This window comes from Lethenteron reissneri, chromosome 17 (assembly GCF_015708825.2).
Source record: "Lethenteron reissneri isolate LAM-NWPU_2019-01 chromosome 17, ASM1570882v1, whole genome shotgun sequence".
NCBI classification, from domain to species: Eukaryota; Metazoa; Chordata; class Hyperoartia; order Petromyzontiformes; family Petromyzontidae; genus Lethenteron; species Lethenteron reissneri.
In genome coordinates this window covers 10,215,875-10,233,179 of record NC_083795.1, presented here as the reverse complement: position 1 = coordinate 10,233,179, position 17,305 = coordinate 10,215,875, and the positions used below count along the sequence as shown (strand labels likewise).

The window sequence follows — 17,305 nt, the reverse complement described above, 5'->3', positions numbered from 1 at the left end:
ACACAAGAGGGGCGGATACCCCACGTCATTCATTTACCGTACTCAAGCTAAACAACTGGCAATGAGTTGTGAATTCTAACGACGACGAGAGGAGCAAAGTTTGCCGAATTAACTATTTTGTGTTACTTTTTTTAAAGGGAGTTTTAGGCAATTACTGCGCGATTGTTGTTGCTTTACTTCACTAAGTTTGGCGCGTTCGTTAAGTATTGTCGTTCGGTGAGGTTAACCGTGGTAAGTGTTGTTGTGTAGGCTAACTTGGAAGCGAAAGGCGATCGAGGTAGACGTGGTAGTCGTAACTCTTGTCAGGTCGCCCGCATTACGAGCCGTCTGTTTCAAATCACGAACGTAATATCCATTTAAAAACGGACAAGCACATGCACTTCATATGCCTGGGATCTGCTCTTTTGCGAGCATTGGTTTGAAAAATTTACTGACACCCCAATGCCATCATAATCCTGATTTAATATGTATACGTCAAGCTGAAAAGCCCGTTAAGGAACGATACGACCAACTCATGTGTCAGTGAGATGCATAGTGGCATTGTAAGAACTCGAGGTATGCTGATGATGGTGCGGGGAGATCTTTATCAAGCAGTGGATAGATCACGGACGATGAGGATTCTTAGAGCCCGTAGACATAACAGGTCTTTCATTACGAGGGAGACTCGTGTAAAATACAGAACCAGACAATTTATTTGACTTTGCCAGCGAATGCTTGTAAACGTTCACTGCCAAGCATGCTTGAGAGCGTGCATAAGTGTCCCAAAGTAGTTGCGGAGCAGGTAAGACTACTCAAGTGAAAAGTGCTTCTTCACACCCACCTGAGTCACAATTACTTGGTCAGCTTTTCAAAAGTGCCACTTGTTGCTTATCCACGCAAATAATGTCATTGTTCACGTCTAAGTATTCTGGGTGTCTGCAACTCTTCGTCAAGCCACTGCTGGATGAAGCCCCCCCCCCTCTCCCCATGATATGCGGGTCGCGTGGGTGATATTTGATCATACTTCACATTCACACTGAGCATTGCGTGTTGGTGGAGGTGGGGAGATATAAATGCTGGACGTATAGAAGTGTAGTACAACAATGCGTTCTGCTGCCCACTGTGGAGCCCTGCGTTGTTGTTGTTGTTGATGCGTGTTGGTGAAACCCATCAACCATCCCTCTCTCCGGGCACAAACCCCTGCCTTGTCTTCCCAGATGCGACGAGATTGGGAGGGGGGGTGCACACGAATAGTAATTAAGAACCAAACGCACAATTCACATGCGTTTGCTCTATTGTGCGGTTTGCGGTTCACATTGTTTAACGGATTGTTTCTTTAATTTGCCCTTTAAACGTAGTTGTCCGCAGCACCTTTGTGTTGCGAGGAACCTCCGGTAGGCAAACCGGATAGACTGGGTTTTGCAACGTTGAAGGCTGCGCGGGGCGATTCTAAAAAATCGTCATACACACGGTGACTCAGCAAGGGGGATTCGTTCTCTCATCCAAAAATATTTATCACCAATTAACCCCTCTCTCTCTCTAAATGTATTATTTATTTGAGTACTCGCCTAATATTACCCACGCCAGTAATGGATTATGTATGATTTCCTCGTGGCTCAATGCATTTCTAATTGTGATGTAAATCTCTAAACTGGCAGGGAGGAGAATGGAAGGTTGCGTTATAACTTCACCCAGCTGGACTCGATGATTGAGCTTCTCATACAAAACGGGCTTAGACCTGGTGAGTTGGGCTGATGTTTGAAAACATCAAATGTAACACTGGCTGCACTGTTTATTAAACACACCACAAGTAACCGAAGCACTGCAAACATTTCTTTGCTTTGTTTCCGAAATTGCAAACGTCGTAAGTGAATTTGCTTTTTCACGAAAAAAATGTGTCCAATGAAGCCTCTCTTGATTAAAATGACGTGACAGGGGTGTGTACACATAAAACAAAAAAATACTCCCTCCTACACGATCGTGCAAATGATTATATTTTGACGCGGTCCGAGTCGGTGTACCGCACACGTGTGCAAGACTAGCGCCGCACAGAGCAGTTAGTGTCTCGTGTTCCTGGCAGGATTCGAGCTCATGGGCAGCCCGTCTGGCTTCTTCACCGACTTCGAAAACAAAACGCAGCTGGTGGCGTGGAGGAGCTTGGTCTCGGAGCTGGCAAAGCGCTACATCGGTAAATGCTCCACGCCAATTATTGCCCCGCGTGTGGCATGTCGGCGTGTGATTCGGAATGCGCTTGACTGCGTGCCCTTATCTGACCGGCAAGTCATTCAAATTTACTTGCGTGGTGGTAAGGCCGCCCCTGATATCTAACTTATCTTAAAGTTAACAACAAAAAATGCCACAGACGTTTCACATGCGAGTGCTCAATCCCTGTTTATACAGTCCATAAGGCAGCGATTGGAATTCTACATTCGATATGGCAGGAGTGAGTTCACTCATAGGGCAACCACTCTTGGCTGCCTACTAAACGGTGGTACTCACTTTTATTGACCTGGCAGAACGAAGGACTGAGTTGACCCCCAACCAGGATTTGAATTTGCAGTCTTCTCATTGGGGAACTGCATTCGCAAACCACTGAAATATCCGGCCGGAACTAATTTAGCTAATGACTCAATTACCCCAATCTGCCTGAATATAAGATGCTACTTCACTGCATGCAAGACAACAGTGTATGACTATTACAGAATATCCACAGGTTGTGGTGGAAACAGCTAAGCACGCCCAAGCAGTGAATGTTCTGTAATGGCCTGTCTGTGGGATACCTGTGCGCCAGCAACACTGAATTGTTTACCGACTTAAAATAAGCAATGGAGTTAAATCACGCCTTCGTGATGCACCATTTCAAAAGTGAAAATTCACCGAGTGCCGAAAGAAATGGGGGCATGTCATCTCGTGGCAGATATGTATGGGCTGCGTGAAGTCCTGCAGTGGAACTTCGAGACTTGGAATGAACCAGATCACGGCGACTTCGACAACATCAGCATGACGGTGCAAGGTAACGCAGGGAATCTCTGAAGGGCGATCAGTGCGTATCCATGTGTGCAGCTCGCATAGCTTTTAAAATCCAATGTCAAAAATAAGTTGACCTTTGTACTCCTGCATACCATACACTTAAAATATGTCCCTATTTTCAAATTAGCATAAACGTGCACTTAATTTTTGTTATCAGAACGAGGTGTTCACATCGAATATAAATACAGAACTTGTTTTACGTGCGCTCCATTCTGTAGTTGTGTTCGGGGCTAAGCTAATCCTACGAACAAGTTTATAAGCATTTAGCTCGAAATAAGATGAGACGGATACGTAGTGCGAAAATAATGCCCAGAACAGCATTTTGGGACCATTCCAACTGAAATTAAGCACTGGTTATACGAATAGAATGAATGTGATTATATAATTAAGTGTAACTGTGTGCACCACTATGCAACCATTAAGCACAAAGTGCAAAGTAATGCTCAGGCTTAAATTCTCACTGAATATTTTCCGGGTTGCTGGTAGAGTAGATTAGGTGGCACGTGACCCAAGTAGCCACAGCCAGAGTTATACTGGATGTGTCATGCCGGGTGTGGGTATATTTTCTCGCGCCGCCGACCCAGATAGACCTGGCTCAAATTAAGCCCCGGTTAATGTTCATGAGTGCATGTGATGACTTTAGTGTTTAAAAATATATATTTTCGTGTTGTTCCATGGGTCAGGCTTTCTAAATTATTATGACGCATGCTCGGAGGGGCTGCGACAAGCGAGTCCGCGGCTGAGGTTCGGGGGACCCGGGGACTCATTCCGGCCTCCACCACGCTCTCCAATGTGTTGGGCCCTCCTCCAGCACTGCCACAACGGAGCAAACTACTTCACAGGGGAGCGTGGGGTGCGCCTCGACTACATCGCCATGCACAAGAAGGTGACGCCGTTATCGATTGCTCTCCCAGTAAAATTGCGTGCGTCACAGCTGACACTTCAAAGTGTTTGAATGACATTGCCGCTTGCGTGGGTTTTCTCGGCTGTGCTGCGTAGCTCTCTGATGTGTGTTCAGGTTGTACCACCCTGTGAGCTTCTTCTGGAACTGAATTGGAAGTTCCTCACGAAAGCCGAGTAAGTTCCCAGAATTTTTTAGCAAAATATCAGATATGGCGAATAACATGCGGTAAAATCAGAAAACACATCGGAGATGAGCAAATGCTCTGTGCTGAGAAACTGTCAAATGCGTAGATTGTTTCCCCCATTGACAGCAGCATTGCCTGCAGCTGTTCACACAGTGCACATCACTTTGTGTCATATTATGTAAGACATGCTCAGGTTTAGCAAGCTCAGCAAGCCTAAATATGAGATTCCTCGGATTGGGTGGAGTCATAATGGGAACAAGAAAAAGAATGTCTGCTGATGGTGTGTTTTTTTAAATACGTACAGCCCTTTAGTCGCATCACTGCTGGGCGAGGGCCTCCCCACACCCGTTTGGGTCGTGGGGGTTATTTGACCATACTTTACTGTGTTCTGGTCAGTAGGGGTTTGTCAAGGAGGGGAGACGTGAAAACTAAGAAGTACAATTCAACAATGGATTATACCCCATTGGCCTCTGCTGCCCACTACATTAGATCCACAGCCTATAACAACCTGTTGTGCATGGTGGACGCCCCTCCAAGCCCTTTCCAGGATCAACTCTGCTTAGTATCCGAGATCTGACAGGATCAGGTGCATTTCAGGTGATGTTGTCAATGGAGTGTTTTTGGACACCATTTCAGAAATTCTTGCTACCTTTCAGATATTCTGAAATCACGAAATGTTATTCCTGCGTAGTTTTTTTGTGGTTGTGCTGTACGGTTCTCCAATGCAGCTTCGGGTTGTACCACGTGTTGTTCGGCATGATGTCCGACGTTTCACTCTCAGCACACTGAAGAAGTTCCCACCACTTTGTAGAGCTATGCTGATTTTTACTGGTAGGAACCTCCTGGTTACACCAGCCCACAGGGGATTATTGTGTCCGTCCGTCGTGCAGGGAGGGGCTGGGTAGGGAGGGGCTGGGTGGGGCTGGGTAGGGAGGGGCTGGGTGGGGCTGGGTAGGGAGGGGCTGGGTGGGGAGGGTGGGGCTGGGTGGGGGGTGGGGCTGGGTCGGGAGGGGCTGGTCACCCTGTGGTGCCCTTATAAAACTCAACGTTTAACCTACTTACGCCGGCTTGTGCCCGCCCTCACAGTCGGGCATATTTGCGGAATACACCACGCCGCCGTTGACCCTGGCCATTTAACCGAGCAACCCAACGTTCCTACCAGCTCCCTCCGCAGGAATGTGTTTTCTACGTTTTTGCTAAACCTGCGAACCCATAGACAAGTGTGCCGCCTTGCATTTTCGACGTTGCACGAAATTGATCGCCAAGGCGTTTTATCGTCACGCAGGGCAACGGCAGCTCCATGCACATTCTGGAGCAGGAGCTCGAGGCCGTGGGCTTGATCCAGCGCCTCTTCCCACGTCTCCAAGCCACTCCCATCTACAACGACGAGGCAGACCCGCTCGTCGGGTGGTCCACGCCGACAGAGTGGAGGGCCGACGTCACCTACGCAGCCATGGTGGCCAAGGTAGAGTGGTTTACCATCACGGTGTGGAAAAAGGAACGCGTTCTGATCCCCATGACGTTGATGGGGAATGAGCTGCACAGAAATGTTCGCGGAACTTAAAGAAAGAAGGCTGCAAAATTGGATTCAGGAGGTACGACTATATGAGCAAAGCCAATGCCACCGACAAGAAGTTTGGCAAAACAATCGGAGATATCTGTCGGAGGGCCACAATGGGAACACGCAGAGGAGTATTTGTACCTACAACAGATATTGAAAGTGGAGCACAATAAAAAAAAAATGTACTAAGGAGGGGGACGGGAGTGGGTTAGAGTGCTTTTGGAAAAGCTGAACTTGATAATAGCATCTCTTTCAATCAACATAGCAGTGTTCCTGAAATAGATGCTTTATAATAAATGGCTACTGCTGCTATGACATAAGGATCAGAAATATTTACACCAATTTAATAAAATGGAGCAAACTGAAGAGAGATCATTTTAATTTCAGTAAGAGACAAAAGAGCAAAGCACGAATCGTGGGAACAAATGCGAATCGGAGACATCGTAATGAGTGTTAAGAAATGTCAACGTGGGCTTTGGTAGGGACACTTCCCTAGAAAGGATTGATGGCTGATGGTCAAAGAATAATAATGCACGTGGCAACCGATGGATGTGATTCACCCGCAAGGTTATCTACTGAGGAGATGATGGGGTGATGGACACGGCTTGTGTGGAGGTGCTAGCTGGATCATTATATCGCAGGATCATGAGAGATGGTGGCGTCTTGGGGAGGCCTTCATCCTGCAGCGGATTGAGCAAGGCTGATGTTGAATGGTGGTGGTTATGCTTTCGTGAGTGGTGTGTGACACTGCATAATGTTGCTTTAGCACCAGAAAAATGACGATGTATAATTCATTATTATTCTGACTAGCACGAGTGCTACTTGCACTATGTACGGTAAATAAGTCTACTAAGCATGACTTGCATGTACCTCCTTACCATGTCTGAAAAAGGGCAAATCGGTTTCTTGTTAATAAACTGCGAGGAAAATGCTCGGCACACATCAGTCATTATTAGACACAAGTTTAGCGTCTGCTTAGGGTCACTGAGTAGCAGTCGCGATGTTTGACTCATCGTGAATAGTCCGTTGCATTCCTTCGTCGACTGCACATACCTCCCCTTAGCCACAGCCGAAAATGCACAACGCATTGCACTTTTGTTAATGGATGTGCTGGTCAGCAGAGGACAGCAATACGATAATTTGTTGTACTGTACTTTAAATGTTTCTATGCTGCCTGGCCTTTACAAACCCGCACTGACCAACATGGTGAATTGAGGTAAAATAATCTGCACGGCGTATCATCCAACAGTGGATTGGCATCGTGATGTACATGTACTCGTGCATGTTTTAATAGAAAATCACATTTGCTTACTGTATTTGTTTTGGAGGTCGAAGTAGAGGCGTTGTGTTAATTTTGTGATTGTTTTTACAACCATTGCCATCGTTATTTAACTATAAAGATAAATATTGCCGTGCTTGTCTTTGCCAACTCGAACCATTTGCGTTTTTACGAGTATCGATAGCATTTGTTTGCTTACATGATCGACATGGTTGGCAGTTGTGTAAGCACTCTACAAGTAGCACGTCCTTTATCACTAATATTAGTAGCCGTATATTCATATTCTTAGGTTTTTTTCGGTAAAGTCACGTAGGTAAAACATTAAAATTAATAAAAGTAAAATAAAATAAAAATCACGACGTTTCGGAGGCAATACAAGCTCCCGTCTTCAGGTGGAACCGTCACAGCCACGACAGCTGTATCAAGTAAATGAGAGATTACAGGAGCTACCACTCCGTATATATAATGGTTGGAGAGGGGGAAGGGCCAAGTACGGCACACTTTTTATTATTGATATGGTAAGGTGAGGCTTAAGAGGCTGAGCCTTTGTTATTCAATTACTAATAAATAATGTTCAGTTTTTTTGCTTCAGGGCGTTGATGTTCTCAGTGACATTTTCTACGCTCGTCGCTGTCCTTTTCCAGTGGTAAAAGCATTTTGCCATTTAGCGAGAAGAAATTGTAAAGTTAGCCAAAAATACTGAAATGGTTTTTAGTGCTGATGAATATAAGGCAGGCGGTGGGTTCTTTTTTTTATTGTCAGAGCGTCTTCAACATTAGTCACGTTTGAGGGCCAAACAACAAACATTTGAAACAATATGCACTGTTTTGTGATGTTCTCTTTTCAACTGGCGAGCAATTTAATTATTTATATATGCGTGTTTGTTGTTTGTCAAATGGATATATGAACGATCAAGTTAGGCTTGCCAGGGTTAAAAAAGATACAAACACACAGTGATTTGTATTGCGATGGAAAGGCATTTTCTGCATACCGTTTCCGAACCAATGCTCTCCACGCAGGCTAGGGTTAGGGGGAGAGGCAGTCGTGTGTTGAAGTAAGCGGTCCCATTATTTACAGCTTACTCACCACTGACACAGTCGTAGGGAAACCACGACGAAGGGGAAGCGTTGCTTGCAGAGACTGCGCATCAGCAGGGCGCGCCGTGAAGGCGCATGGCCTCTGCATTGTGCGGTCTCGCAGGTGCGTAACTCCGCCGTGCCCGCATGTAGTTGGTGCGTTTTTTATTCTATTTTACTGAAGTGTGAAGAAGTCACCGTGTTTTTTTGGCAGCTGCTGTGGACTGCTGACACGCACCGCCATGGGGCAGCGCGCTATCGCGATATTCACACGCCTCAAACTTTTCAACTGTGTTTATTTGCTTTCACGAAGTAAATGTGTTTTTTTAGCGGTAGGGGAGAGGGGAGTTGCACAGCGATTCCGGCACGGTAAATCAAGCCACCCTTGACATGATGAATTGATTAGGGAGCCTAAACTAAAAACTGATCACATGATAGCTCAACGAAGGGGGCTTATGTGGAAATGTATAGCTGCGAAATACTCTAAACATGATGGAAATGACATGATGGGACATGATGGAAAGGATGCTGTTCACTTAGAGGCCGGGTGGCAGTATGCGTTGCAAAGTGTGGGGTAGCTATCGCGTGGGCGCAGGTGGTGCAACTGCGCGAGCCTGCGAGCTGGTCAACGAAGAAAGTAGAATGCGGACGGGGTGGGGGGTGCATTTTATTCCTTGCATCACAACCCGTGCCAACCACTCTATGCCACTGGCCTTGCACGCAAGGTTACTAAGAAATGAAATTGTGTATCATACGCTAACACTGAATAATGCATACAAATTTAGAAATGGTGTGTCGATTTCATTAGCATAGGACGTAAAATGCCTAACACTTTAACTATTTAGGTAGAGTGATGAGAGTAAGTGGAAGATGCATCACAGAGATAAACAGAAGAATAGCACTGGCAAAATATATATTTCAGGAAATTGGATCTTTATTGAAAAAATTAAATGATTAATGACGAGAATTAAAATACTGCAGTGTTACATGTGGCCTATTCTATATATATATAACCATAAGAAACTGTATTATATATGTTTATATGATGTAAAGGATTAAGATAATTGTTAGAATAGGCTTGTGAATTAGCTACATTGCTCATATATAGCTACCTTCTCCACATTGTCATGTAAATCTCAGGATAAATCTCGCATTCATTACAAATGAAGTACAGTACTACATATTCTTGGTTCTTTCGGTAAAGTCACGTAGATAGAAAATAAAATTTAAATTTAATTTAATAAAAAATTACATTTATTAAGAATTCAAAGTAACAATGGGAGTTATTGTACTGCAAAACTATTGGCAACATTTTCTCTGGGAAGCAGTCAAACATTGAATATTATCAATGACTATTTAGTTTAGGGCTTGTTTTTTTTCTGAACCTTCAATAGATGGATTCGTCATGAAAGTTATAGGCAGAACTTATGTCGCACTATAGGTAACCAACCGTGCTAATCAGAGGGTGGATTTCTAACACGATGTGAGTGTCCATCTGTACATGTGTAACGTGGGGTCACGGTAACTCGTGAAGATGATCCAAAATAGATTCAATATTAGTTTAAAGTTGTGTTGCTGTTTCGGACTTACCATGAAGAAGACTCGCCAAATTGATCAAAGAGTTGCCCAAAACATGCAGACAAACACACGCTATTTGGAAGAAACACTTATTTACCCTGACAGCTACCCGTCAGCTTCTGTACCGTGAATAAACACTTCCGAGGACACGCGCAAGTTGTAAAACATTACAGAAACCATGCATATGCATCACTTTTCTTCTTTGTTATACTATAAACGCTTGCATCAGGGATCTCCGCAGCCTGCTGATGTCCTCTGCACGGTGGCGCATGTCTACCCAGGTGATCGTTCAACACCAGCGTCTGCTCATGGCCGAGCCCAACGGCACGATCAAGTACACGCTGCTCAGCAACGACAACGCCTTCCTGAGCTACTCGCCGCACGTCTTCACACAGCGCACGCTGGCCGCACGCTTCCAGGTCAACGACACGAGGCCGCCACACGTGCAGATGATCCGCAAGCCCGTGCTGTCCGCCATGGGATTGCTGGCTCTCCTCGGTCAGTGATGCGAAAGCCTTTTGGGGTGGCTGATAACCCCCGTTAAATTACTTAAATAGCTCCACTACTCGCGGACGTTAAAATATTCCGTGACGTTATTCGAAAAATAGTGGGCCATGTGTACCGACGTACATGGTGCAAATTTGACTCAATTTAAGTTTTCAAAATACTTGGAAATTACTTAATTGGGAAAAAACAAAGAGTAACATCGGCCCCTACTTGAAAACGGATAATAATAAACATGTCTGAGTATGCATGTACATATTTCAACACAAAGCAAAGGGCTGTAATATGCTGCTCCAAAACAATATGAAAATGATCTGCCAAATAATACAGCTATAGGGCTACAATTGTCAGCAGAAAGAATTGTAGCAAAATCCATTGTACTATATTATGCCCCAACGTCTATTACCCCCACGATCTACATGGTATATAAATGCCGTCATCAAACAGTGGATTAATAATAGGGACTGTACATTCATATAGACATTGCATTATAGACAAATACCAAAGGTTTCAGCATGGGGGTACACGTACCTTGAATATGTATTTAAAAACATATGTCGGTACATTCTGTTTTTTTGCTTTTAGCTATTGACTCCTACAGTTCAATGATCGTAGATAAAGTTATCTGTTGAAATAACTAGGAAGGTTTAACTCGGGGTAAATATTTGAGAGCTTTCGTTTAAAAAAATAATGTGAAAAGTATTTTTCCCACAGAAATATCAAAGTCTAACATGCCACTGCAGAAGGTCATATGAAGGGTATGGCGTCACTAAAAGGTAAAGGTGCGGCCCTGCAACTGCTTGCTCACGCCACGGCTGGCGAAAGGGCCTCAACCTACAGAGGGAGTTATAGAGGAGCCCCACGAGATGGTATTTCGCCAAATCTTCCTCACTGTCGAAAATGTCTTGGAAAATGTGGGAGGACCCACACTCGACCCCACCAAACGCGACCAGCCAATGGACTGACTGTGGTGGACCCAATTATTCTACTGGGTGGACGGATGTGGGGCGGTGGCGGTGGCAGGGACAAACTTTAATCGTTGTTACAACTGCCGCTGCGGGATAAGCCGGTGGACTTCTGGATCACAGGTCCAGTGTCCTAACCATTACACAATGCTTTTAAATTAAAAAATGTATTTAAACATTTTTTAGGAACCTGTGGTTTTTTTCTTCGTGGTGAAAACATCCTGAGCTTAGTTGCTCTCTGGATGACCTCGTATGACCTGAGGAAGGGGGGGGGGGCAAAAAAATAAACTCGCCTCGTAGACATTGACGGCTTTCCCATCACTCTCCAGAGAGAGGCTATGTGAGAGACGTGTGGGAGAGAGGCTTTCTAGAATATGAATAGCACTAAAAATATCCCCACGGTTTGTGCGGCGGTCTCCTGCGCAAAACCTCACAAACACCACCAGCCGCATGTTGTTTTCCACGCCACGGGCCTATCACGCTGACTTCGCTTTGCTCTCAAGCTCGTGCAGTTCACACTGAACGCTAATCGTAATCACCTTATTTGTCGTAATACCATAATCACTGTGGCTGAGAGGTAGAACTTGGCTCTGCAAGACTTTTTCTCCACACTTGTTATAAACAAATCTCGTTGCACATGAGAGGGCTTGCTGCCAGGGCTTGCTGCGAGGGCTGTTTTCTCTTGCTAGCAGTGCCACAACCCCCTTGTGTAAATGCGGCTACCCCACACCCCGCATTGTAATGCAATGCTCACATTTGCATACTTTTTCAGCATTAATGCCCCATTTCCATATCGAATATAACAACAGCCCAGCATTTCAAGCACAACTAAGTGATCTAGCGAATGCGAATAAACAACTGAAAGTTATGAAATCTCACATGGCATTTAGATGACCTTCACTTTAAACAGTGGACTTCGTCTGAACTCGGGTTCACTTGGGGTTTTGACGGAAAAACTCAGTTACTGGAGCGTGGCGTGCAGCATGAAAGTAATTAATTTAATGTCTGGAGCATAACCAGTTTTAACCAATGACTCTACGCATCATTACATGCGCTGCTAACCAAGAGTGCTTCATCTTGCATTGGAACTGCCGACGTTGGCTGTGCCCTGGCCGTTTGCTTGCGTATCTACTCTGCCCCCTGCAGGAGAACGGCAAGTACTGGCGAACGCGTATCTTCCCGACGGACACAAGGAATGGGCCAATGGGACATTCGGAGTCCTGGCGAGCACTCACGAGGCTCGCCCCTGCCTCTCGGTCACCGACAGCTGGCAATGCTCCCTGCTCCTCTACAACAGCGATGACGTGAGGACGTCTACCTGCGTCAGCCCAGTCACCGTCGTCGTTAGCAACCTCCCGTCTGACAAAGGTTTTCCGACTAAGAGGCCGGGCGGTGATTGCGCGGCACATTAGTCCGAATGTGTTGCTTCATCAATTGACAGAGCAGCTTGTGCTTTTACACCTGCTGGAGGGTGTTTAATAACCTTGCTGTGCTTGTGAGCCTGTCAATTCTCGCTGCTGGGCAGTGTTGTTCTTTTCCAGTAGCAGCCTCCGGATTCATTGATGTCAACAAACCATATTCTCCGCTGCCTTCTCTGCTTCTATTAATAAATGAACAACAATAATAACAGCAACCTTTTGTCAATCCGCTGCTGGATGATGGTTTCCCTACATGCTGTGAGTCATGGGAGATGTTTGGCCATATTTCACCATGCCGGTCAGTGCGGGTGGGTTAAGAGAGCACACATGACCACTGATATTAGCCGTGGCAGGTCCTAGGGGTCATAGCGTGGCACGCTAACCTTTGCAACACCGCTCCATTGCAGAGAATGTTGAATATATATGGAGTGCTTCACTATTTCAGCGTTTCCATGAAGTGTCATGATATGTGGTTGCAATTTGTTTCGATAATTTATATTTTGTGTTAGTGTTATCTCAATTGTCCTTGTGGTTTTAATCTGTCTGTTTTGTTTGCTTTATGAATGTAATATGAGCTTAGCATTTTCATATAATGTGCATAAATTGCAAGTAATTGGTTTAGAATATAATCAGTGTAAAAATATATTTTATTCAACGAATCCACGCATGAGCTCATAAACCACATCTACAAATTTTGTCTTATTGCTGTATCATTTTACTTTAAATGCCAGTGCATAGAGCAGTGTTTCTTCAATTCCAATCCTCTTGACCTCCTACTGTGCAGTTTCCCCCGATTACCAACCATGCTGTGCCTGCAACACTTAGTGGCGTAAAATTCATATAATTTTAATTTATATTTGTTTACCCACGAAAGCTTTGCTGAGTCTCAATAACTTTCAGGAGGTCCTGCTAAGTTTTCACAGTTGGGGGTGGCAATTGCTACGTGTTTACCAATTAAGTCATTTGCAAGTAATATTTGAAATGGGCGAATTAGGATCATGATGACGCACACATTGCCTGTACATGTGAAGAATAAAGATTGGTAAACATGGGAAGGCCGACGATCGTGGGTCACCAGGACTGGAGTTTGTGTCATGCAGGATTAGAGTACTCGGTGGGAGATGCCAAGGTTGTATATGGATCTTCCTTTCCAGAACTGGTGTACGTCGGATATCAATTGGACAATAAGAAAACAAATCCCTACGCACTGTGGAAAGCCATGGGCAGCCCGCCCTTTCCATCTCCCAAGCAGTTTCGACTCCTGCGTGAACTGGAGGTAATCACAGCACCTTCGGTAACTGTAAAAGTTTAGACCTGCAGTTTGATTGGTTATGTCACTGCTGCCGGAAGTGCTACTATTAGGAACACAACACACGGAGACTGGCATGATTATGGATACATTGATACTGGCATCTGCATTTTCACAAAAGTAAAATATTAGGCTACATGTCATGGCGCAATAGTTAAAGTTAAAGGTGCAGGCTTGCAATATCTTGCTCACGCCACTTTTGTCGGAAGGGCCTTCACTTAAGGAGTTCTAGGAAGCCCCTCTTAGAGGGTATTTTGGCCTACTCCTTCACAATAGCCAGACATCTTATAAGAGGTGGAAGTACCCACACTGTGCCCCACCACACACAACCTGCCGATCGACTGTTTCATCACAGCTCCTAGTCGTAAAAATTAATAAAATTTGCTCCTGGCGGTTGACAGATGCTGTGCTGTTGGTGTTGCTCTTTTCCGTTAGGATCCGGTGGTTACCAGTCCGCTGCCTGTGTTGGGTGTTGGCCCGTTGCGACTCACACTGGCCCTGCCTCAGCCGTCGGTGTATCTGCTGCATGTGTGTGCTAAGCCGCAAGGTGTGCCATGTCAGGTGAGCCTTCAGCAATGTTTTTTTTGTAAACCCAACTTACTTTATTAGTCATAAATGAAGCATTCTCAAGATTTTAGGTGATATATCCAGGGCTTAATTTCTCATTGGGAATGTTTCGGATCGCTGGTTATCTGATCGTGACTCAGTAGCCACAATCATAGTGAGAAATATACTGAAAGTGATGTGCCGGGTATGCAGAAATATTTTCAAAATCGCTGATACGGACAGATCCTGCTAAAACTAAGCCATGGGTTCATCCACATTGCTGGAAAAAATCACCATGATTTCACTTTTTCCACAGCGCTGCATGTTTTTTTTTTACATTTCTCTAATTCATTGCACATTTGATGTGGTCGCTACGTGCGTTTTAACAGGTCGCTGGACTCCGCGTGATGCCTCTCACCAAAGGTCAGGCCCTCGTCGTGTGGGACGACGGTGGTGCGTGTTCCCGGTGAGAGTACACGCTTTGTTGAAGCTGCTTTCACGCACGTATGAACTTGAATGCTTTCCAGCCACGTGCTCGTATGGTGTTTATTAATCCCCGGCTGTATCCGGTAGGTGCTTGAAAACGTTTGAGGTGGAGTTTTCACCGACGGGGGAACGCTACGCGAGGATCCACGTGAAGGACAGCATTTTCACCCTTGCCGTCCACTCCCCAACTCTCAGTGATCCTGGAGGTATGTCCTAATTACACAGTGCGAACCCATTTATAGACAACATAATAACATAATAGGGTGAAATAATTGTCGAAAACAATATTGTGTTTTCAAAGCCTCCACCCCATATCTCTCATCCGTCTCAATACATTTTGGCTTAAAGCTTTCGTGACGACAGGAATTCATATTCTTTGGTTCTTTCGGTAAAGTCACGTAGCTAGAATTTTTTTAAAATAAAAATAAAACCACAACGTTTTGATCACAACACAAGTGGTCGTCATCAGGAAAGGGGGTTAGCCTCTAAAGGCAAACTTTATAAAGTTTTAAAATGGGCGTAGCCCAAGTGGGCTGCGATCAAAACGATCAAAATGATCGCAGCCCACTGGGGATCGAAACGTCGTGGTTTTTATTTGTATAATTTTTTCTATCTATGTGACTTTACTGAAAGAACCAAAGAATACATCTCAATCCACAAAGGTAAGTGGGTCATTAGAAATCCTTGTGGTACCTATCAATTTTTCATGCCATATTCACATTTATAGGGTTGTGGTCGTTTATGACCAGCTGACTTCAGAAACACAATGACCCGGATGTTTACCCAACTCGAGACAGACACTTGAAGTCGGAGCACATATGGGAGTTAGATAACAGCTGTAAATGTCATGTCATATTTATTTATCCAAGAAAGCCTTATTGAGTTTCAAAACTGGCTTTCACAATGGTCCTCCTGAATTGGGTTGTTTGCCTGATTCTCGTGTAGAATATTTTTCACATTATTGGAAATTAGAATGCGCATATGAGGGGAAAACACTAAAAAGTCCACAGAAAAATGTCAGGAATCCGTTTGCTGTACAGCCATCTCATGGCCACCTCACAGCCCTGCAGGCGTGGAGGTTTCTCAATCTTTGTGATCCACAAACTCTTTCCTCTAAAGCGCTAGATCAGAGGTGTGCACTAGCACACCTGGTTTAAACGTCGTTAGGAAAGGCTGATTATGATGAATTTTAAAACGATGGTCCAAGTGTTCGACATCTTTGTGTCTCTCTGCCAGGTGGATCTGTGACGGGATTCTACAGAGTCCGTGCTGTTGATTACTGGAGTCGTCCTGGAATATTCTCTCTTCCTGTTTATTATAAGGACCGTTCGCAAACTTAATGAGTCCCATCCTGATAAAAAAAAAATTCAGCATCATCTGTAAAAAAAATTATTCCTCTAATATCCCTGTAGTTGAATTATAGGGATAGCAGAAAATAGTTTACATTGTTTTCAATCCACAATGCCACAATAGTCTGTACGAAATTAGAATGTAATTGTGCAGTTGTTTTATTCAATGTTGAAGAACAATGGGCATCTCGAGATGAGTGTAACCCTTTGATCACCGCGTGAGTAGAAAGTCTTTAAAGCTAAACAAGAGCACCAGCCAAGCGATCCTTTAGTATATTTGTATTGGTGATACATCTTCTGCTACCTTACGTTCATAACCAAGCTTACTCCAGATTCTTTTTAAGGTTGACAACTATATTGAACGCCCTGTGCTAATGAATGTTTACTCCATTTATTTATGCTTGAAATAAGGCAATGTGTTTTATGTTTTATAAAGTTATGATAGTAAAGTATTAAGAACCTTATTGGACCACTTTCAACTATATCCGAACAACACATGGAAGGTGTGGACTTTTCCTCTATAAATGGAAGATCAGGGACTGGCCAAACTGCAAATGCAGTCAGGTGCCACCCCTCAGGCATATCAATACAACACGCATGTCCTGGTGGAACAAGTGTATTACTCCCCTCAGCTACCCCAATACAACACGCATGTCCTGGTCTAACAAGCGGACCCTGCTTAGCTACTCTAGATGCCGTAGAATGGCTGACAACATTGAACGTCCAACTGTCGCCTGTTGCTTTTTTCAAATGCCATACACAAGAAGGAAAAGAACAGTCCAGTGTTATTTTAAACCCATACACATTGAAACGCATTTCTCAAGGGACAGCACGTCAATATTGTATGTACACTATGAGAGAAGTGTTCAGTTACATGATGTTGCCGTTTATTTTTTTTATGAAAAACGCAATTTATGTAAATGCACCGGAAGCAGCTCAATCTACAATGTTTCGGTAGTGATGTAATTTAATAAACGCGTCGATTAACATAACCAAAATCTACGGATGTATATTCCATACACAAATCATATGCACATCGGCACCAAGAGGGCTTAATCTTCTTTTGAGGACTGTATGTTGCCCCCCCCCCCAACCCCCTGAATTCTAATAGCCCCTCCATCTGATTGAAAGCTCAAC

General features: G+C 44.4%; 1 protein-coding gene across 3 annotated transcripts in view; it reads left to right on the top strand.

Moving 5' to 3' along the window:
• The window catches only part of IDUA (alpha-L-iduronidase), a 48,467-nt gene extending 31,163 nt beyond the window's left edge, over positions 1-17,304 (top strand). The window contains exons 1-13 of one of the 3 annotated variants that reach the window (XM_061553108.1): positions 64-231; positions 1,638-1,720; positions 2,060-2,167; positions 2,897-2,992; positions 3,693-3,895; positions 5,383-5,562; positions 9,873-10,089; positions 12,207-12,428; positions 13,633-13,754; positions 14,223-14,348; positions 14,723-14,799; positions 14,907-15,025; positions 16,056-17,304. In XM_061553108.1, the coding sequence (XP_061409092.1) occupies positions 1,684-1,720; positions 2,060-2,167; positions 2,897-2,992; positions 3,693-3,895; positions 5,383-5,562; positions 9,873-10,089; positions 12,207-12,428; positions 13,633-13,754; positions 14,223-14,348; positions 14,723-14,799; positions 14,907-15,025; positions 16,056-16,159 (1,611 nt within the window). In that variant the 5' untranslated portion in view covers positions 64-231; positions 1,638-1,683 and the 3' untranslated portion in view covers positions 16,160-17,304. Of the gene's footprint in view, positions 1-63; positions 232-1,637; positions 1,721-2,059; positions 2,168-2,896; positions 2,993-3,692; positions 3,896-5,382; positions 5,563-9,872; positions 10,090-12,206; positions 12,429-13,632; positions 13,755-14,222; positions 14,349-14,722; positions 14,800-14,906; positions 15,026-16,055 lie in introns of those variants that run through there. The other 2 variants (XM_061553107.1, XR_009755251.1) reach the window with 2 other exon arrangements.
• The last annotated feature ends 1 nt before the right edge of the window (position 17,305 follows it).